The sequence below is a fragment of the Trachypithecus francoisi genome, unplaced genomic scaffold (assembly GCF_009764315.1).
Source record: "Trachypithecus francoisi isolate TF-2019V2 unplaced genomic scaffold, Tfra_2.0 Lachesis_group1, whole genome shotgun sequence".
Lineage (NCBI taxonomy): Eukaryota > Metazoa > Chordata > Mammalia > Primates > Cercopithecidae > Trachypithecus > Trachypithecus francoisi.
Window position 1 is genome coordinate 14,579,763 of NW_022681454.1, and position 23,604 is coordinate 14,603,366.

General features: G+C 38.7%; 1 protein-coding gene across 3 annotated transcripts in view; it reads left to right on the forward strand.

The window, feature by feature from the left end:
* CC2D2A (coiled-coil and C2 domain containing 2A) overlaps positions 1–23,604 on the forward strand; it is a 136,709-nt gene that overhangs the window by 104,995 nt on the left and 8,110 nt on the right. For 2 of the 3 annotated variants that reach the window (XM_033213787.1, XM_033213788.1), the window contains 5 exons: positions 2,307–2,483; positions 9,118–9,321; positions 16,318–16,407; positions 18,017–18,130; positions 19,703–19,837. In XM_033213787.1, coding sequence (XP_033069678.1) covers positions 2,307–2,483; positions 9,118–9,321; positions 16,318–16,407; positions 18,017–18,130; positions 19,703–19,837 — 720 coding nt within the window. Of the gene's footprint in view, positions 1–2,306; positions 2,484–9,117; positions 9,322–16,317; positions 16,408–18,016; positions 18,131–19,702; positions 19,838–21,420; positions 22,281–23,604 lie in introns of those variants that run through there. The other variant, XM_033213789.1, reaches the window with a different exon arrangement.

A 23,604-nucleotide genomic window follows, 5' to 3' on the forward strand; every position in this document is an offset into this window, starting at 1 on the left:
ATAGTTGTTTGGCATTGCTAAATTTCACATTTGGGAAGGTATTCAAAAAGAATTATTCTAAACTCCTTGACAAGTGAATTTGCTTCACTATATTCTGGTAATATCTTGCTCTGTGTAGGTGTCTCTGAAACTCACTACCTTCTGAGGCAGTTTGCTCTCTTCCCAATAGCTCTGTCATAAAGGTTTTCCTTGAACTATGCCATAATCTATATACTTCCCTGTAATTCCTATTCTTAGGTCCTGGCTAAGTTCTCTGGAGCCACACATAACAAGTAGAAACCTGATTCAACAACAATAATATTAATAACAATATTTATTGGGTGCATATTATATGTTATTGCTAGGTAGTTTATACATCACCTCAATTAAACCTCACATTTTATAAATGAAGGAACAGAAGCCTACAGAGGTTAAGGAACTTGCTCAAATCACAAAGTTTACAATAGAGGTGAGATTCAACTTGTACTGGCTTTCTATATACTATCATTGCTTATCCCTGGGAAATGAGGTTGGTAAAAGCAGAGAAAACTATTGAACTTTTTGATTTCTATGTTTCAGTACATTTTGGAGAATGACTTTATTACTTCTGTCATTTAAAAAGTTTGACTCCAAAGCACGTGTTCTTAAGTGTACCTACATTCGGTAATGTCTAAAGACATTTTTGGCTGTCACAACTAGTAAGAGTTGGTACTGCTACTGGCATCTAGTGTGCAGAGGCTAGGGATGCTGCTGAATATCCTACAATGCACAGGACAGCCCTCCATAGCAAGCAATGATCTGGCCAAATATCTGCAGTGCCTGTATTAGGGTTCTCTAAAGGAACAGGACTAATAGGATAGATATATATATGAAAGGGAGTTTATTAGGAGAATTGACTCACGCAATCACAAGGTGAAGTCCCACAATAGGCCATCTGCAAGCTAAGGAGCAAGGAAGTCGGTCCGAGTCCCAAAACCTCAAAAGTAGGGAAGCTGACAGTGCAGCCTTCAGTCTGTAGCTGAAGGCCCTAGAATCCCTGGCAAACTACTGGTATAAGTCCAAGAGTCCAAAAACTGAAGAACGTGGAGTCTGTTTGAGGGCAGGAAGAATCCAGCATGGGAGAAAGATGAAGGGGGGAAGGCTCAGCCAGTCTAGTCCTTCCACGTTCTTCTGCCTACTCTTCTCCTACCCATGCTGGCAGCTGATTAGATGGTGCTGATTGAGGGTGGGTCTGCCTCTCCCAGTCCACTGACTCAAATGTTAATCTCCTTTGGCAGCACACCCAGGAACAATACTTTATATCCTTCAGTCCAATCATGTTGACACTTAACCACCACAGTGCCCAAGCTGAGAAACCTTGTCTTAAATCCTTATACTTCAAATCTTCAAAAATGGCACACATTCCCTCCTGTGTAATCTGTTTTACAGAATAAACAAGCTCGGTTATTGCAGCTGTACTTTCCATGCCATAGTTTTTTTTGTTTTTGAGACAGAGTCTGGTTCTGTCGTCCAGGCTGGAGTGCAGTAGCGCCATCTCGGCTCACTGCAACCTCTGCCTACCAGGTTCAAGCGATTGTTCTGCCTTAGCCTCCCACGTAGCTGGGACCACAGGCATGTGCCACCACACCTGGCTAATTTTTGTATTTTTGGTAAAGATGGAGTTTCACCATGTTGGCCAGGCTTGTCTCAAACTTGTGACCTCAAGTACTCTACCTGCCTCGGCCTCCCAAAGTGCTGGGATATCCAGTGTGAGCCACTGTGCCTGGCCTGCCATAGTTTTTATACTCTTGTTTTCCTGTATCCTTAGATAACATGTGATCTCAGCTTTGGAAAATAATTAAAATTCTGAAAAATGGAGATGTGAAGCTGAGCATTCTACAAATGGGGAATGGCCAGTAGCCAATATTTATTGATTGCTTACCGTATGCTGGACGTTTTTCTTAGTGTTTTATATCTATTCACTCACTACTCATAACAACCCCACAAAGTAGATACCATTATTGTCTCTTTTTACTAATGAGGAAGCCTCAGATTCCTCATTTGTAAACCAAGTTTTGAACCCAAAACTGCATTTAAAGCAAGATTTGAACTGAAGCAAATTATATATTCAGTACACCCTCTGCTAAACAATGAAAAGAAGGCAATGACGTACAGAGCCCTTTCTGGCCAGTGCTTAGAGAGATGAGGTCAGAAAGATGGGAGTGGCTTTGAATGCCAGTCTGAGCAGTTTTGATTCAGTTTATTAGACAATGAGGAGCTGATGCTTGCCTCTGAACTTCTGTTGGAAAGAGCATCAGGATGTTTACCAAGTCATATTTTCTTCACAGATTGATGGAACATTTAAAATAGATATTCCCCCAGTTCTTCTGGGCTACAGTAAGGAGCGAAATATGATTCTTGAGCGGGGTTTTGATTCTGTCCGAAGCTTAAGTGAAGGCTCCTACATTACCCTCTTTATTACCATTGAGCCCCAGCTGGTTCCCGGAGAGTCCATTCGAGAAAAGGTAACTGCTTATAATTTGGAAACCCATGTCTATCTTGATAAAATGCAGGAAGTGCTTGCTAGGCTATGCTTTTATGAACTTTGACTGTAGTCCACAAAGGTTTCCTTACTTCAATCTCCATTTATTATTCTTTCAGTTTAGACAGAATGGTGGTAAGAAAATAGATGTGTGGGTTTGTACTTTCACTGAACCAGTAATTGGGTCAATCAGCAGTATGTTTATATTTGTCTTGCTTTGCCTAAAACTTAAGACTTTTAGGCAAAGCAAGACAAATATAAACATGCTCTACTTCTAGAAGACTGTTCTCAATGTGAAGAACATAAAATATCACAAACTAGAAAATCAGATTGCTCTTTTATTTGACAAGTATTGGCAAGAATACATTTCCATGTCTAATCTTACATCCTTGGCTATGGTATGCATTGAATCAATTCACAGGATCACAAGACTAGATGACCTTCATGAGTCACCTCAATTCATTTCATGAAACAAATAAACATATGTACAAGTATGCTTTTAAACAGCTCTAGAAAAGAGTTTCCAGAACTTTCACTGGTTAGCAACTGTCCCCGAACCTTCATTAAACCCATTTATGCCTAGTCTTCCATTATTGGAACGCTAAGCATGTGGGAATTATTTATAGCCTACTTCTCAAAGTCATTGCCAAGGTCTGACTGCAAAAATTCAAAAAATTGCAACTTCAGGCATAAATGTGTTAAGAAATAAATGTCTTCTTCTAACATACCTGTACAGCATTTATACATACTACCCTCATTGGATTTGGGAGAATATATTGATGGTGACCTCTTATTCATATGTAAACAAATACAGTAATAACATCTACAACAACCACCATAATGTACTGAATCCTTACTCTGTCCTCAGCACTACGTCAAACCTTGGATACATGTTCTCACCTGAATACGCATAGGTGTCTTGGACAAGGGGTTTCCAACTTATAGAAGAGGAAAATAAGGTTCGATTTATGCAGGGTGACATAGGCAGAGGTAACACAAGTCTGTCTGACTCTACACTGTATATATTCAGCATATATTTACTGCACATCTTCTATGTGACAGACATTTCTTAGGCACTGGGGGTAGAGTAGGCTAGAAAAGGAGATAAAAATTTCTCCAAGCTTACATTCACATGTAAGCGTAAGTTGTTAACTACTAACCTATAGTGTACAGATCATTGTGCTTACTCTAGTCTATCCATTATAATTAAGATTCAATTATAATCTTGGGCCGGGCGCGGTGGCTCAAGCCTGTAATCCCAGCACTTTGGGAGGCCGAGACGGGCGTCACAAGGTCAGGAGATCGAGACCACCCTGGCTAATACGGTGAAACCCCGTCTCGACTAAAGAATACAAAAAACTAGCCGGGCGACGAGGCGGGCGCCTGTAGTCCCAGCTACTTGGGAGGCGGAGGCAGGAGAATGGCGTAAACCCGGGAGGCGGAGCTTGCAGTGAGCTGAGATCCAGCCACCGCACTCCAGCCTGGGCGACAGAGCCAGACTCCGTCTCAAAAAAAAAAAAAAAAAATATTTAGACAGAGATGGAAAAAAATAAACATACTCCTTTTTTTCCAGTATTACAGTTTGGTTCCCAGAGAAAAATATTATCACTATCTCCCATCTGCAATGCACTGAAATTTAAATTAATTGTATATTTTGTCAGTAAAACAGTGCTTCTCTAGATATATGCATTTCAAAATATTTTTAGAAAGGGAAAAATATATTCTGAATGTTTGTCTTCATGTATAATATAAATTCAAATGAACACCAACAAACATGTTTACACACAAAAATACTTCTAGACAAAAGATGATTTTGCTATTTCTACGTACATATAACTGAAGAACAGGCAGTCAGCCAGGACCCCACCTTGGGGATGTGTTTCTAAAACATGTGAAAGCAGTCTATACTGGCAGAAAGGATGAAAGCCCAAGATTCCTCCACACTAGGCATCCCTCATGGGCCCTGACTTCTTACTGCAGGACTTTTAAGAGGCCTCCAGGGCTCTGAACCACAGTCCTCAAGTCCTGCAACCTTCCTTCCCTAAAGCTGTTAAATGGCAGTCAGATTCTGCCTCTGCACTGTTAGACCTCTAAAATGAGGGTTTAGAAAACCCCTATGGAAGGCAGATTTTTTGTGGCTGTTTGATAAGGAAGGCATGTTGATTGACAAAACCCTTACGTCCAAAACACGCAGTGGCAGAAAACACCACTCAGTGTTTCACTTGCAGACAATTCAGGAAAGAGAAGTTCTCATCCTAAAATTATAGGGTCCACAATCTGGAATTGTTTTACCACTTACAGCAATACTTCCCGGATTAGCAGATTAGAGTCTCTCCTCTACCACCATGCTATATGGAACCATTCCACAGGATATTTTAAACATATATACTAATGGAAAATTTTTAAAGATGGGTAGAAACTCCTGAAACTCTGTCTTTGTTTTGTTCTTTTTATTATTATACTTTAAGTTTTAGGGTACATGTGCACAACGTGCAGGTTTGTTACATATGTATACATGTGCCATGTTGGTGTGCTGCACCCATTAACTCGTCATTTACATTAGGTGTATCTCCTAATGCTATCCCTCCCCTCTCCCCCTCCCCACAATAGGCCCCGGTATGTGATGTTCCCCTTCCAGTGTCTAAGTGATCTCATTGTTCAATTCCCACCTATGAGTGAGAACATGCAGTGTTTGGATTTTTCTGTTCTTGCGATAGTTTGCTGAGAATGATGGTTTCCAGCTGCATCCATATCCCTACAAAGGACATAAACTCATCCTTTTTTATGGCTGCATAGTATTCCATGGTGTATATGTGCCACATTTTCTTAATCCGGTCTGTCACTGATGGATATTTGCTTTGATTCCAAGTCTTTGCTATTGTGAATAGTGCTGCAATAAACATACGTGTGCATGTGTCTTTATAGCAGCATGATTTATAATCCTTTGGGTATATACCCAGTAATGGGATGGCTGGATCAAATGGTGTTTCTAGTTCTAGATCCTTGAGGAATCGCCACACTGTTTTCCACAATGGTTCAACTAGTTTCCGTCCCACCAACAGTGTAAAAGTGTTCCTATTTCTCCACATCCTCTCCAGCACCTGTTGTTTCCTGACTTTTTAATGATTGCCATTCTAACTGGTGTGAGATGGTATCTCATTGTGGAAACTCCTGAAATTCTTATTTTAATATCACTTACATGATCTTAGTTAAAAATACGTTTTTTAAAAAAGATTATTTCTGTTAATAAAGCCTGCCTCTTGTTTCTTTTTCTTTCTTTCTTTCTTGCCTCTGATAGATGAGTAACATGCTTAAGAAGGTACTATTTTGTTTTACTGTTTATTGGTCAATAGTTATTAGGCTTTAATTAGCTGCTTCTGTCCACTGCCACCTGAAGGACAGGTGTTATATCCTCATGTATCTGTAATGCCTGGGCATTGAATTACAGATGTCTCCAGCTCCATGAGGAATGTCCTGCCTTGTCTTTTGGCCCATTTCATTTTACGAGGAAGATTGTTAGTTAGCTTTGAATCTAAGAAGTCATCAGTCTGAATGTCACCTGCATAATGGGAGCTAGTTCCACTCTTTGCAAATCTATAAAATCCACAAGTTGCTTCTTACAGTATATCTCTGGAATTTATTTCTGGTGGGTTGGGGCTGTCTCAGTACAGCTTTTCTTTTTTGTTCTTGTTTTTTGTTTTTGAGAGAGGGTCTTGCTCTGTCACCCAGCTGGAATGCAGTGGCACAATCACGGCTTGCTGCAGCCTCAACCTCTTCAGCCCAAGCGATGCTCCTACCTCAGCCTCGCAGGTACTGGGACCACAGGCATGTGCCACCAGGCACAGCTAATTTTATTTATTTATTTATTTGTAGAGCTGAGGTCTCATTTTGTTGCCCAGACTGCTCTCAAACTCTTGGGCTCAAGTGATCCTCCAGCGTCAGCCTCCCAAAGTGCTGAGATTACAGGTGTGAGCCACTGCGCCTGGCCAGTGTAGCTTTTCAAAGGCAACATAAACCCATTCAGTTTTTTATACATGTTTACATTAGAGGTCAAAGAATTGAACCAGTCAAGAACCTTTCAAATTTTCTGTTGAATCAAACTGAATAGTCAGCTCCACCTTAATTTTTTCATCATAAATGACCCAAATTCTTTCAGTATTTAACTTGTTCTTGGCACTTCTTAGATCACTAACATAGCATACTACTAATCTTTAAATTCCTGTTTCACACCATAAAATGTCATCTTGTTGACCTAGACAAGTATTGAAGACTAAATGCTTACCATGTGTATGCTAGGTGTACATAAGGAATATTCAAACACAGGCCTCAAGAAGCACTGCTTATAGAGGCAAGTGACTCAACAGAACATTCCAATCAAAGTGGCAGAAAAAGCTTTAGACACACTTTTTTTTTTTTTTTTTTTAACTTGGAAGGCCAATAATCAGTACTGATTCAAGATTGTTGTTGTTCTTCTGGACAGTGCCTATAGCTGCCTCTCTTAAATGCTCCCACAGCACTGTAGGTCTCAAGTCCCTGATTGCTTATTAATGTTCCCCTGTAGACTAAAAGTTCTTTTAGAGGATTCTTTCATACTCATTTATCCAGAGTGCTGGAATTTTTCAGACTCCCAACAAACATTTTTCAAAACTTGGATGAATGAGTAAATGAAATAGGTTAGAGGAATAGGGATGAATTCAACTGTGTGCTTTTTTGCACATCATTCTTGTTTTATAATTCTCCATTTTTCCACAATTACAATTACTTCTGGATCGACCATTCTACATTAGAAATCTGTGATACACCTACACCAAAGCCGTATGAGCTTACCTCTTTCACTTAGTTATATATTTGTCGTAACTTTTATTAGGTAGCTACTGTATCTTGGCACTATGCTCAGCAGTAGGCAGTTATGATTGTGATGATGTTAAGATTTAGACGTCAAGGAACATTTTATGAGAATATATGGGAGGCTTCTGGAGATGTCTCCATCCTAAATAACCCCTACAACCACTACTCCAGCTTCCTAGGGTATAGTAATCAAATTTGAAATAGAAGCCACAGTTCAGCCCCAATATAAGGGGCAGACAAGAACAATTGGGATAATCTAGATTCTATTTGAGGTCATAAAAAGTAATGAAATGTTTTCCATTGCCTCATTCATTCACTCATTTGTTAAACACTTACTATGTGCCAAGTAGTAGTCTCCATACTGGAGATAAAAAAACAAAATCCCTTAAAAGTCAGGAATCTTACTTTGTGAGAAAGACTGAGAAAACAAATATACCACAATGTCAAAAACATTTTCAAGCACTGCCTCTAAATTCTATTTTAAAATCATTATTTTTTTTAACAGAGTCTCACTCTGTTGCCCAGGTTGGAGTGCAATGGCTCAATCTCAGCTCACTGGAACCTCCGCCTCCCAGACTCAAGTGAGCCCCCTACCTTCGCCTACCAAGTAACTGGAACTACAAGCACGCATCACTACACCTGGCTGTTTTTTTGTTTGTTTGTTTGTTTGTTTTATAGAGACAGGGTCCCACTATGTTGCCCAGGCTGGTCTCAAACTCCTGGGCTCAGGTGATCCTCCTGTGTTGGCCTCTCAAAGTGCTGGGATTACAGGTGCGAGACACTGTGCCCAGCCCCAAAAATTAATTTTTAAAATAAAATTTTCAGTTTGTTCTGAAATCCCTTAAAATGTAACCAACTATGCAAATATTTTTATACAAAAAAAATTTTAAAATATTTAAATACCCACTCCTTTTCATGTTATTTTTGTCAGTAGCAGCTTTAGCAGGGGAAATGACAATATGTGTGTAAAGGAAATTTACATTCATTCTATCTGCTTTGAGTTACTTTTTAAAAGTCTGGGAATTGGTGGCTAGATGTAGCGGCTCACGCCTGTAATCCCACTGCCTTAGGAGGCCAAAGTGGGAGAATCACTTGAGCCCAGGAGTTTGAGGGTACAGTAAGCTGTATTTGTGCCACAGCACTGCAACCTAGGTGACAGAACAAGACCCTGTCTCAAAAAAAAAAAAAAAAAAAAGTCTGGGAATTATTTGCTCATCTTGGTTCTCAGAGCCTCTTTTTTCCTTTGAGATCCACTACTACTAGTTATTACAGTGCTTATGAACTTGAAACATTTTAACACATCAATATAGATCCATAAATTTGCTGCCCATTTAACGTGAGTTGCCTAAGATTTGCATTTGAGATGTTAGATTTTCTGAGGCCGCCCCCCAGCCTGCACACTTAAAACCACCATCAAAATACACACGCAACTCTATTGCCTAATTCTAGCCTCATCAATCGGAATTAGTACATCACAGTTTAATTGTCACAGATTATTTCATTAATGTAGTAGTTTCCATATTATTGCTTACTTGTTGACTTTCTTTCAATCCTGTCAAATATATTTTAAGTATTTAATAAGTCGGTCTAATTTTCAAACTACAAATTTAATTTAAATAAAGCTGCAGGGACACCAGGACATGACAGCTTTGTAAGGAGTCAGTCATATTCCCAAACCATACATTTCATGCATGTTGACTGTGGAATCTGAACACGTACTTTCTCTCTTGTAATCATATATAAACTCCATGAAGTCTTTCTTTTTGAAGTTTGAGTCTCAGGAAGATGAGAAATTACTTCAAGCAACTGAGAAATTTCAAGCTGAATGTGCCTTAAAGTTTCCAAATCGTCAGTGTCTTACAACAGTAATTGATATAAGCGGAAAAACTGTTTTTATCACACGTTACCTCAAACCTTTAAACCCTCCTCAGGAGCTCCTTAATGTCTACCCCAATAATCTACAGGCAACTGCAGTAAGTATTTCATAGTCAATAAGTGCTGTGCTAAAACTGTTTTCACATTTCAATATATTGCCATTTTAATTACCATATTTCATAGTGCTTAAGATATTAACTATATCAAGATCATTAACGATAAAAGTAATGACTAAAACATTTTTATTAACATGAGGTTTTCTTCCTTTAGAAAAGTCTGAAGGCAGCCGGGCAGTGGCTCATGCCTATAATCCCAGCACTTTGGGAGGCCAAGGCAGGCAGATCACTTGAGGCCAGGAGTTTGACACTAGCCTGGCCAACATGGCGAAACCCCGTCTCTACTGGAAATACAAAAATTAGCCTGGTGTGGTAGTGCATGCCTGTAGTCCCAGCTCCTTGGGAGGCTGAGGCCTAAAAATAGCTTGAACCCAGGAGGCAGAGGTTTCAGTGAGCCAAAATCATGTCATTGCACTCCAGCCCGGACGACAGAGCAAGACTCTGTCTCAAAAAAAAAAAAAAAAAAGTCTAAAGGTACCAGGGATGATAATAATCCTTAGTTCACTGTTTCAACAAAAAATTATTGAGTGCTTACTGTGTCCCTGGAACTATGTTTCCATATGTTGGAAAAGTAACATATGGAAAATACTTCACATTTCCAAAATGTATTACATAAACATGTTTTCATTGTGTAGTCTCAATAACTCTGTTACGATTTGAACTGATACCTCTGACTTCAGAAGTTATACACATTCAACTGTATTAAGGTAACTATTCAGTATTATGCCTAATGCTATATATACACTGAGTTCAAATTAAGCAAAAATTATTTCAAATATTTAAGTATTTTCAGCATTTAGACCATTATTCCAAAGTACTTCCACACGGGGCCATTAAATATGTATGCACCATTCTCTGGCTTCAGAGCACCATACCCATCACAAACTTGTGTGAATCAGAAGCTATATGTTAACCAGGCTAATTTTACATGGATACCATAACCCATAACTGCCTTTGGAGAGTCGATAATATAGGGAGTTATTGCTACTAATAGTCACTAATATAGTAATTTAGAAACAAGGTAATGATATATCTTTTTGTAGATATAGATGTATCAAAAAACCCCACTTTGTGTTCTACATTTCATTTGCTTTTTATATTACTCAATTTTTATAGAAAACAATAATAGGAACTTCTAGTCTACCTAGCATAGTAAACGTACAGAAAACATCTCCCAGTAGAGAACACTTAAGAGTGATGAATAAAATATCTAATAAGTCATGGCTGAAATGAAAGTAAAGTGAAAGGGAAAATATAAGAGACAAGAAATAAGAAAGCAAGATTCTACAAGGATGAAAGCTTGAAACAGTGTTTGCTCTCAGGCCATCTGATAATTACTAATGACTATAGCTGGGTTTCAATGAGCCACAAGACTGTGGAAGACAGGGATAATGCATGGGGCTAGAGCAGCCTGGAAGATTGAATTAGAGACTCAAATACACAGTTGGGACTCTTCGGGATAATACCGTCAATGGATAAACTAGGAAATGCCCTGTCTTCAGAAGAAACCCTGCCTGTCTCAGTCTTGACTTTGGATGGAAGAGAAAAAAAGAAAATTTTCTAACCCCCACTCTGTATTTACTCACATTTGAGACTGGAATTTATACCACCTGTATAACCCCAAAAAAACCTCAGCTGAAAATCTAGTTGAAAGTATTTCCTGTTGGTAATGCCCCTAGATCCCTGTCAAAAGCAAACACAAATACCACAAATATTCCTAGAAGAATGCCCCTCTAACTCAGCCTCAAAAAAATTCCACAGAAAAAAATTCCAAGCAACATGAACATACAATGAAAGATCATCAATGAAGAAGTAAGTCACCATAAAGAAGGTAAGAGTTCATTCACAAAAACAGCAAACTGAAGAATCAGGCCCTAGTAACTTCAGACAGGAGAATTATTGGATATAAAATATAAAATAGACATGTTTAATATGTTTAAGAAATTTGGGGAATTTAAAGTATAATTAAAAAACAATAGAGCATTGTAATTGACAGGCAGATTTTTTAAAGTATGAAATGGAACTTATAACAATAAAAGATATAATAGTTAAAATTAGGAATTAGGCCGGGCGCGGTGGCTCAAGCCTGTAATCCCAGCACTTTGGGAGGCCGAGACGGGTGGATCGCGAGGTCAGGAGATCGAGACCAACCTAGCTAACACGGCGAAACCCCGTCTCTACTAAAAAATACAAAAAACTAGCCGGGCGAGTTGGCGGGCGCCTGTAGTCCCAGCTACTCGGGAGGCTGAGGCAGGAGAATGGCGTAAACCCGGGAGGCGGAGCTTGCAGTGAGCTGAGATCCGGCCACTGCACTCCAGCCTGGGCTACAGAGCGAGACTCCGTCTCAAAAAAAAAAAAAAAAAAAAAAAAAAAAAAAAAAAAAAAAAATTAGGAATTAAACAGGTTAAACAAAACATTGAATACAGTTAAATAAGAGGTAAATTACATACAGTTAAATACAGAGAGAATTATTGAACTGGAATACACATGCAAAGAAATTACTTGGAATATAGCATGGAGAATCTAAACCCAAATTAAGTAGAAGGGAAGAAATTATAAAAATAAGAGCAGAAATAAACAAAGTAAAGACGTAAAAATGCAAAAGATCAATGCAACAAAGAGCTGATTTTTAGAAAAGATAAACAAAATCAACAAACCTTTAGCTGGAATAAGAAAAAAGAGAGATGAGTTACATAAAATCAGAAATAAAAAATGAGACACTGCAACTGATACCACAGAAATGCAAATGATTATAAGAGACTTATTTGAACAACTACACACCAAATTATAAAACTTGGAAGAAACAAATAAATCTATGAAAATAACAAAATAACCTTAACAAGACTGAATCATGAAGAAATATACCTGAACAGAACAATAACAAGTAATGAGATTGAAGCAGTAATGAAAAGTCTCCTATCAAAGAAAAGTCTAGGACCTGATGGTTTCACTGCTGAATTCCACCAAATATTTAAATAAGGACTAACATCAATTCTGCTCAAACTATTCCAAAAAAAATTAAAGAAGAGGGAACTCTGTTAAAGTCATTTTATGGGGCAACATTATCCTGATACCAAAACCAGAGGCATAACAACAACAAAACTATAGGCCTATATTCTAGGATAAACATAGCTCTAAAAATCCTCACCAAAATACTGCCAAACAAAATTCAATAATATATTTTTAAAAATCATGCAACATGGTCAAGTGGGACTCATCCCAGGGATGCAAGGATGGTTCAACACAGGCAAATCAATAAGTGTGATGCATCACATTTACAGAATCAAGGACAAAAACCACTTAATCATTTCAACAGATGGTAAAAAAGAATTCAATGGAATTCAACATCCCTCATGATAAAAACTCAACAAATTGTGTATAGAAGGAACATATTTCAACACAATAAAGGTCATATATGACAAACCCACAGCTAACATCATACTGAACAGTGAAAAGTTGAAAAGTTTTCTTCTAAGATCTGGAACAAGACAAGGATGCCCACTTTCTTTTTTTTTTTTTTTTTGAGACGGAGTCTCGCTCTGCCGCCCAGGCTGGAGTGCAGTGGCCGGATCTCAGCTCACTGCAAGCTCCGCCTCCCGGGTTCACGCCATTCTCCTGCCTCAGCCTCCCGAGTAGCTGGGACTACAGGCGCCCGCCACGTCGCCTGGCTAGTTTTTTTTTTTTTTGTATTTTTAGTAGAGACGGGGTTTCACCATGTTAGCCAGGATGGTCTCGATCTCCTGACCTCGTGATCCGCCCGTCTCGGCCTCCCAAAGTGCTGGGATTACAGGCTTGAGCCACCGCGCCCGGCCAAGGATGCCCACTTTCTACAACTCTATTCAACAGAGTACTGAAAGCTGTAGCTAGAGCAATTAGGCAAGAGAAATAAATAAAGGGCATCCAGATTGGAAAGGAGGAAGTCAAGTTGTTCTCATTTGCAGGTGACGTGATCATAAATTTAGAAAACCCTAAAGACCCCATCAAGAAACTGTTAGAACTAATAAATAAGTTTGGTAAAGTTGCAGGAAACAAAATCAACATAGAAAATTTAGTAGTGCTTCTATACGCCAATAATAAACTAGCTTTAAAAAATCAAGAAGCAATCCCATATATAGTAGCTACAAAAATTTGTAAGATACCTAGCGATACACTTAACCTATGAGGTGAAAGATCTCTGCAATGAAAATTACAAACACTGGGCCGGGCGTGGTGGCTCGTGCCTGTAATCCCAGGACTTTGGGAGGCCAAGGCGGGCAGATCACAAGGTCAGGAGATCTAGACCGTACTGGCTAACACGGTGTAACCCTGTCTCTACTAAAAATACAAAAAATTAGCTGGGCTTGGTGGCGGGCGCCTGCAGTCCCAGCTACTCAGGAGGCTGAGGCAAGAGAATGGCGTGAACCTGGGAGGCAGAGCTTGCAGTGAGCCAGGATCGTGCCACTGCACTCCAGCCTGGGTGACAGAGCGAGACTCCGTCTCAAAAAAAAAAAAAAAAGAAAATTACAAACACTGTTGAAAGAAATTGAGGAAGGCACAAATAAATGGAAAGATATCCTGTGTTCATGGATTGGAATAATTAATATTGTTAATATATCCATATTACCCAAAGCAATCTACAGATTCAATGCACTATCAAAATACCAAGACATTCTTCACAGAAATAGAAAAAAAAAATCTTAAAATTCATACGGGCCTGTAATCCCGGCACTTTGGGAGGCCGAGACGGGCGGATCACGAGGTCAGGAGATCGAGACCATCCTGGCTAACACGGTGAAACCCCGTCTCTACTAAAAAATACAAAAAACTAGCCGGGCGAGGTGGCGGGCGCCTATGGTCCCAGCAACTCGGGAGGCTGAGGCAGGAGAATGGTGTAAACCCGGGAGGCGGAGCTTGCAGTGAGTTGAGATCCGGCCACTGCACTCCAGCCTGGGCGACAGAGCGAGACTCCGTCTCAAAAAAAAAAAAAAAAAAAAAAAATTCATACGGAAATGACAAAAGATCCCAAATAGCCAATGTAATCTTGATTAAAAGAACAAAGAACTGGACATACCACACTACCTGACTTCAAAATATACTACTGCAGTAATTAAAACAGCATGGCACTGGTCTAAAAACACATATAGACCAATGGAAGAGGATAGCAAACCCAGAAATAAAGCCATGCATTTACAGCCAACTGATTTTTTGACTCAGGCACCAAGAACACACATTGAGAAAAAGGACAGTCTGGTCAATAAATGGTGCTGGAAAAATGATATCCATGGGCAGAAGAATAAAACGAGAGCCCCCATCTCTCACCATACACAAAAATCAACTCTAAAAGGATTAATGAATTAAATGTAAGAACTGAAACTACGAAACTATTAAAAGACAACACAAGGGAAGTACTTCATGAAATTTGGGGAGGATTTTTTTAGTAAGACCTCAAAAGCACAGGCAACAAAAGCAAAAACAGACAAATGAGATTACATCAGTCTAAAAAGCTTCTGCACAGCAAAGGAAACAATCAATAGAGTCAAGAGACAACCTGTAGGAGATAATATTTGCAAACTGTGTCTAACAAGGGGTTAAAAATCTAGAAAATGTAAGGAACTGAGGCAACTCAATAGCAGAAAACCCCAAATAGTTTGATTTAAAAATTAGCAAAAGAGCTGAATTGATATTTCTCAAAAGAAGACATACAAATGTCCAACAAACATATGAAAAAAATGTTCAATATCACTAATCATCAGAGAAATGCAAATCAAAACCATGAGATACCACCTCACTCCAGTTAAAATGGCTCTTTTCAGAAAGACAAAAAATGACAAATGCTGGCAAGGGTCTGAAAAAAGAGGAACTCTTATACACAGTTGGTAGGAATGCAAATTAATACAGTCAATACTGATAAATAGTATAGAGGGTCCTCGCAAATTAAAATCAGAACGACAATGTGATCTGGCAATCCCATTACTAGGTATATATCCAAAGGAAATGAAATCAGTATATCAAAGAAGTATCTGCACTCACACGTGTATTGCAGTGCTATTCACAATAGCCAAGATATGGAATCAAGCAAAGTACCCATCTATGGATGAATGAACAAAGAAAATGTGGTATATATACACAATGGAATGCCAATCATCCACAAAACAGAATGAAATTCTGTCATTTGCGACAACATGGGTGAACCTGGTGGGTGTGTTAAGTGAAATAAGCCAGGCACAGAAAGACAGGCACAACATGATCTCACGCATATGTGGAATCTCAAAGTAGAGAGTAGAATAGTGTTTACTGGAGTCTGGGGAGGGAAGGCAGGAGTGGGGATGGAGAGAAGATGTTCAACAGGTACAAAGTTTCAGTTAGGAAGAATGAGTTCTGGTGTTCTATTACTCAGTATGATGACTATAGTTAATAATAATGTATAGTATATTTCCAGCTAACTAGAAGAGAGGATTTTGAATATTATCACCACAAAGAAATGATAAATGTTTAAAGTGATGGATATGCCAATTACCCTGATTTCAACATTATACAATGAATGTATAAACGCATTGAAACGTCACACTGTTTTGGTTCCCAAATACTATTGGGAACCACATGTCTTGGTTCCCAAGTACTATCATCCTCTCAACCAGGGCTCCTTAGAGAAGTGACTGCTTTCAAGACTGGGCCAAGTGAAAATTCAAGATGATTCTAGAGGGTTTTGTTACATCAGAAAGTAAAGTACTGCAAAATGAAAGAGAAAAAAAAAGACTTGTCAAAGGGACACAGTTTCTTCATCTGTAAAGGATGGGTAATAACAATAACCTTCCATATAGGATGTTTGGTGAGGATGGAGATGATATTAATACAGTATTTAGTAAGCATTTAGTGAGCATTCGTTTCATTTTGTATGTGTAAATGTTTGTAATATCTGAGATTTAAGAAATGAGGTAGGGGATGCAGCATTTTGTTTTATTAGAAATTATTTTTGTAAAGATCATTTTGATTATACAGGAACTGGTGGCTCGATACGTGTCCTTGATTCCCTTCTTGCCTGACACTGTCTCATTTGGTGGTATTTGTGACCTCTGGAGCACATCTGATGTAAGTAGTTCTTCTTCACAGATTTACTATCTTGAGCTGACTTAATGAAATATTAGCTAACTGGCTTGCATAATTTTAAGTTCTAACATTCATTAGCCATAAAAATCTAATTGGCTGTTGTTTCGTAATATGAGCTAAATTTTGAAGTATTTTTTCTTCCTGATTCAATTTTCCCAAAGTTCAGAAGTTAACAAAAAATTAATTACTCAAACAAAATTTAAAAATAACACTTCAGGTGTCTTAATGCTGATTTACCCTCCCAGTATTACTGTAAAATTTCTTGGTTTTGTTCATGAAAATACCAAAATTACATTCTATGTTATAATTAGAAATGATATACTCCTTAATTTGTGGGCTTTGTAAGGCATGGCATATTATTATTTATTCAGTATGTACTTCTTGGTCACCACATACCAGATGCTATACTAAATTCTGGCTATAAGTGAAATAAACATAGTTTCTGCCCTCATGGAATTTACAATCTATGTATGCTGCATAATCTTTCAAATAGATCATAGGTAGTATGAAACAAGCATATATTATCACAGGTATTAATTCTGCTTCTGGATCTCATGTTGTACTGCTTTTGCAAAAAATGGAACTGCATTATACAACTTCCTTTGAAGTATAGCCCTAAACTGAAGAAATTTAAGTGCACTTTAAATTTTTTATTCCCCAATACATTTTGGCAACATAAATGTTGACAATTTTAGAGATAAAATTTCTACAACTGTGAGACATCTATAAGAAGTTACTGAAAGACTAGAATTCGTGTACTCTAGAGCAGCAGTCCCCAGCCCTTTTGGCACCAGGGACTAGTTTTGTGGAATACAATTTTTCCATAGATGGGTCAGTGGTAGACTCAGGGATGGTTTCAGAATGATGGTTTCGGAATGAAACTGTTTCACCTCAGATCATCAGGCATTAGATTCTCATAAGGACTGCATGACCTAGATCCCTTGCATGTGCAATTCGTAATAGGGTTTGCACTCCTATGAGAATCCAATGCCACCACTGATCTGAAAAGAGGCAGAGCTCACGTGGTAAGTCTTGTTCACCTGCTACTCACCTCCTGCTGTGCAGCCCAGTTCCTAACAGGCCACAGACTGGCACTAGTCCACAGCCAGGGGGCTGGGGACCCTTGCTCTAGAGCTAGACTGACTGTACTACTTCCTAAGTGTCACTTTATTAATCTGTACCTCAACTTGCTCGTCTGTAAAATAGGCAAATAGGAGTACCTCCCTCAAAGGATTGTTCTAGAATTAAATAAGTTTAATGAAGTAATATGCTCTAAAGATTGTTTAGCACATAATTAACTATATATACATTAAAAATAAAAATGAAACTTTGAAATTTGTGTCCCCGACCCTACCACAATCATAGTGACTATTGATTCTAGAAATCCATATCATCAATGTCAGAGAAAATGCCATGTCCACTAAAAGTGGTTTTTTAAAAAAATGAATTATCAACATAGTATCAAAATTTGGGGCAAGATTATAGGTCTTACACTTCAAGGCACTAATCTCAACTATGACATATTAGAATCCTGCACAACCAATCCAGAATAAAGCATTTAGTCATATGACATATTTTTTCTTTTTGTCAGCAATTTCTTGATCTCCTGGCAGGGGATGAAGAAGAACATGCAGTACTATTGTGTAATTACTTTCTGTCTCTGGGTAAGAAGGCCTGGCTGTTGATGGGCAATGCTATTCCTGAGGTAAGACCACGTAGGCTGCCTTTAACAGAGGAGTATACTTGTCTAATCGAGTTGTGTGTTCCAGATCACACACAGGACATATTTTCATAACAATCCTTTGGGTTGCTAGGAAAGTGGCCCACAGATGCCATAACAAGCAGAGAGAACTACCAGTGATAAGACATGAAATGGTTTTCAGTGGTCCTCAGGGCCCCATGCAACACTTCAGATTGTTTTTTGGCAAACCCGAACCCTTTACCATCCAAAGCCCCCACCTAGCTCTGTCATTTTACTATGGGCCTCTTCCCAACTATGTTCCCAAGAATTCAGATTCCCTTAATGATGTGGTATTCTTCATGCTTTGCAATGAAGAGGATCCAAAGGAGTGTGTGTAGTAAGGTTAGAGATCTCTCCTTTCATGCCTAGTGCTTCTATAGGTATCTGCTGCTAGCCTGGCATGCAAAGAGGAATAAGCCAGATAAGGAGGAATGAAAAGAACATTAGCAGCTTTATTTTTGTATTAACATTGTTATTTTTATTAGATTGGAGACTATTAGAATTTTTCCCAAGCCCACCACAAATATCCCTACATTTGGGATACAAATAGGTAAGTTTAGAAAATTCACATGGATTAAAGCAGTTTATCCAAAGAGGCCACAAGGCTCTAGGAATCCTTGGAAATTCAATAGCATGAGTTGCTGCAAGGCAGGTAATAAAGTAGTACCATATTCATATTCAAATTCATTCTCCATTATTATCTCCCAGATAGTCTGGTCCCAAAAGAACACTGGGCTTGGAAGTCACGAGGCTGAAGTTCAAGATTCTGTGCCCATTCCTCATTAGCTGTGTGACACTAAGTAGGTCACTCAACAACTCTGGGTTTTATAGGAAACTGGGATAATTTCTGCCCTGCCTTCCCCAGAAAACTGTTGTAAGCATCAAGTGAAATCATACACGGGGAATAAATGAATAAATTCTCATTGTAAAAATAGAATCTAACAATACATAAGTATTCTGTGTAAAAAGTAGAAGTCCCTTGTCAGAAGACCCAGAATACCTTAACAAGACTTCTACTTCCCCAACCCTCAATTCCACTCCCCTCCCCAGGTACAGTCATTCTTAACTGTGTGGTACATATCCTTTAAAATCTACTATGCATTTACATAGTTACAAATGTTTACCAAATGTAAGTTACTATATTAGAAATAAAAATATTTCTATTCAGACATAATCAGCCTTCTATAGACTTAAATGGCAGTCTTACTGACTCTAAGAAGAAAACGCCAGTGAATGCTTATTTCCACTAGTGATATTTCTTCAGCCAATCTTAAGATATATTGGTTGAGTAAGATGATGACTATCCTTTTTTGGTCATTGTACTAGTACAGATGCAAGAATGTTGCAAAACTAAGCATTCGACTTTACTTTTAAATTCAGCATAACCTAGAACTTCAAAGTAGTTTTCACCATTAACCATGAAATTTCAGAAATTAGGGGTCCAAGTAAAATACTGAATTGTCTGTGCAAACTACTATTGAAGGCCTTCATTGCATAAATAGTTGAAAACTAGTTTTAAGGGCCATTTTCTTTCAGGGTCCAACTGCCTATGTGCTAACTTGGGAGCAAGGTCATTATTTAATATGGAATCCCTGCAGTGGACATTTTTATGGACAATTTGATACATTCTGTCCCTTGAAAAATGTGGGCTGTTTAATAGGTCCTGATAATGTAAGTATTAATATTTCTTCTTAAATATGGTTAGCTGTTGTTTCTTTTAAATAACTGACCTATTGATTTAAATATTTTGTGTACCAAAATATTTATATAAATGAATATACACACACACACACACACACACACACACACACACACCAGTTAAAGAAATGCAGTGTCAAACACAGTGGCGGAACTGTGCTGAATAAAACTTTTGGTTCAATTAGTCACCTGACCTGCCTGAGAAGCAGAATGACAAAGCAGAATAACAAAGGAATACAGGATTTAGATTCAGAGGACCTGAGTTTGCGTTGGGTCTGCCTTAGTTTTCTCATCCAAAACAGAGTTTACAATTTGTAACTCATAGTGTTTTAAGAACTGAGGCAAATTTGTCACCTGAGCAGATTGGGTTTCTCTGTCTCTCTCTCTTTCTATTTTCAAGGGAGAGTCCCAGGTCTCACCTGACCTGCAATATCCCCAGGTAATTCTGGTTGCAGCCAGTTTTAAGGGCTGCGTGATTTTATTGTGAAGGGTATTAAATAAAGTAGCGATTAAAAATATAAGTTATAGAGCTGGGCGCTGTGGCTCATGCCTGTAATCCCAGCACTTTGGGAGGCCAAGGCGGGTGGATCATCTAAGGTCAGGAGTTTGAGACCAGCCTGGTCAACATGGTGAAACCCCGTCTCTAATGAAAATACAAAAATTAGCTCGGCATTGTGGTGTGCCACTGTAATCCCAGCTACTTGGGAGGCTGAGGCAGGAGAATTGCTTGAACCCGGGAGGCGGAGGTTGCAATGAGCTGAGATGGAGCCAGTGCATTCCATCCTGGGCAACAGAGCAAGACTCTGCCTCAAAGAAAAATGAGTTATGGGATCAGACTGCCTCAGTTTAAACTCCAATTTTATCATTTACTAGTTGTGTGAGCTTGGGAAAGTCAATCTCTCATAGCTTCAGCTTCTTCGTTGGTAAAATGGAGGCAATATTAAAGTCATTACTTTAGAAATGTATGGTCATTACTTTATAGAGTAGTTGTGAGAAGTGAATGAGATAATTAATATTAAACACCTAACAGAGTAACAACTCTTTTAATTATTTTTTTTAATTTTTTTTTTTTTCTGAGACAGAGTGTCGCGCTGTCACCTAGGTTGGAGTCCAGTGGTGCCATCTCAGCTCACTGCAATCTCCATATCCTGCATTCAAGCGATTCTCCTGCCTCAGTCTCCCGAGTAGCTGGGACCACAGGCATGTGCCACCTTGCCTGGCTAATTTAGTGGACATGAGGTCTCACCATGTTGACCAGGCTCATCTCAAACTCCCGGCCTCCTCAGCCTCCCAAAGTGCTAAGATTACAGGCATGAGCCACTGCACCCGGCAAATTATTGAATGGTGGTTTTTATGTGCTTCTGTCTATAAAAACTGTTTGCACATCCATCCCAACATGCATATTTTTATGAATTATATATATTTTTGTATCAATATACCAAAAACTATTTTAAACATAAAAAGAAATAATTAGAAAATGTAATTTTTTCTTCCCATCCTCCTCGGGTATGCACCCTTCTCTGAAGACCATCAGTCTATTTTTTTTCTTTTTTTAGACGGAGTTTCGCTCTTGTTGCCCAGGCTGGAGTGCAACGGAGAGATCTCGGCTCACCGCAACCTCCGTCTCTCGGGTTCAAGCAATTCTCCTGCCTCAGCCTTCTGAGTAGCTGGGATTACAGGCATGCACCACCACACCCAGTTAATTTTGTATTTTTAATAGAGACGGGATTTCTCCATGTTGGTCAGGCTGGTCTTGAGCTCCCGACCTCAGGTAATCTGCCTGTCTCAGCCTCCCAAAGTGCTGGGATTATAGGTGTGAGCCACCGTGCCCGGTCCCATCAGCCTATTTTTTTAAGCGTTACTGCTAAAATTAGAGATAATATATGCCAAGCACCCAGTAAAATATCTGTCCTTGATAAGTGTTCAGCAAATAGCAACTACAGCATTAATTACAAATGTAAAGAGCACAGTGGAACATTGTTCTCACGTTAATTATTATTTTTAATTAAAGCCATTATCATAATCAAAAGTGATCTGCTAAGCCTCATCTACATTTAGGGGATCATTTTAAGGTCATTAGTAATCAAGCAGGGTTAACAGGCACTGAAAAAGCCTTCAAATAACTCTGTTATCTGTCAAAATTATTACCAGCTCTCAAAACAATTATTGTATAGTTGACTAATTCTCATAAAGCTAAGGTTTTGTGAGGAAGAAAGAATGTTCTTTTCTCCTCTTCTCTGAGATGGGTAATAGTAGCTTATGACGTTATGCATCCCCCATTGTAGCTCTTCTAAACCTGCTCTAAGCCTTGGCCACTCAGTAGAGGACCTCCTCCTGGCTTTGTTGGCCTGACACTCTAAAACCTCAACTGCCCTCTACTCCACCACACTTCTTTGGATGTCAGTCTTTCTCCTCCTTTCATCCCTTTTCCAAGGAATAAGTCTCTTCCCTTTCCATTGTGCTTGTTTCCATTCCCATTCCATGCTCCACTATTCCATCCAACTAGCTCCTCTATTTTTTCTCTCTCCTTCTCTATCTATTGATATGCTCAGGGGTCCAACAATTCTAATACCCTTTTCCCAACCTGGCTATACACCCAAAACTGCATTGCCTTTCTTTCCTCTCCTCCCCAAGTTCTTCAAATACTAGCTATATCTCTTGCTTTCACTTTATAAGCACATTCAGACCTTAACTTACTATAATCTAGCTCTTCCTTCCTGACCATATTGCAGAAATTAAACTGAGAAGCACCATTTTCTTACTAATGAATAAATAAATCCAATAGCTGCTTCTCATTTTCACTCCTCTCCTTTTCTGTCATTTAACATTAAAATCGCTAACTTTCTTCATGAAAAAACACTTTCCCCCTCCGTAGTTTACTAATAAAGGATAGTTTGGTCTTCATTACTCTGCAATTGTTTCTTTCACTGGCTTTTCTTCTCACCCCTTAAAAATAGAAGTTCCTAAAGATTCTGTATTTAGATTCTTCTAGGACCACACCTATTATTATTAATTGTGGCTCTATCTAGTTTATCCTGGTAGAGAAGTCATAATTCTGTAACCAGCCCCAGAACCTTTCTCTTGAATTTTCAACTGTTTGCTAGATACCCAGGTGCCTAAACACAGCACATGCAAAACTCAAATCATTTCCCCCAAAACCAGGTCCCTTCCTGGCTTTCTATTTCTATGGATATCACTTATCCTGATTCAAACCCTAGAATTATTCTTGATTTTCCCTCTCCCTTACTTCATTCTACTTCAATCCTAATTATAGAGGCCAAATCTTATAGATGCCATCTCTGCTATTTCCCAGGTCATGCCATTATGGTTTTGCCCTACATTTCTATAAATGACTAACTAAATAGTATCCCCAGTTGAGTTCACTTTTTGATACACTGATACCTGATTAAGCTTTCATCACTTTCTGGCTCAGAAAGTACTAGGGGAACTTCACTGCATATAGATTTAAGAGTAAACTTTACACCTTGGATTTCAAAGCCCCATGTATGCAGTGCAATTTCCCACTACTTTTATGAACATTCCCTACTCTATAGCCAAATTGTAGTTCTTAAAGATCTTGTCTTAAGCCAATTTTCTGATTTGGATTCCAAGTCAAGGCCTCCTACCTTATTGGCTTCTACTTCTCTATGTCCTTTGCTACTTTTTCTGTATTCTCCAAACTTGAAACATTAGAGATCCTCAAAGTTCATCAAACCTCTTTTCTATCTATACTTCCTCCC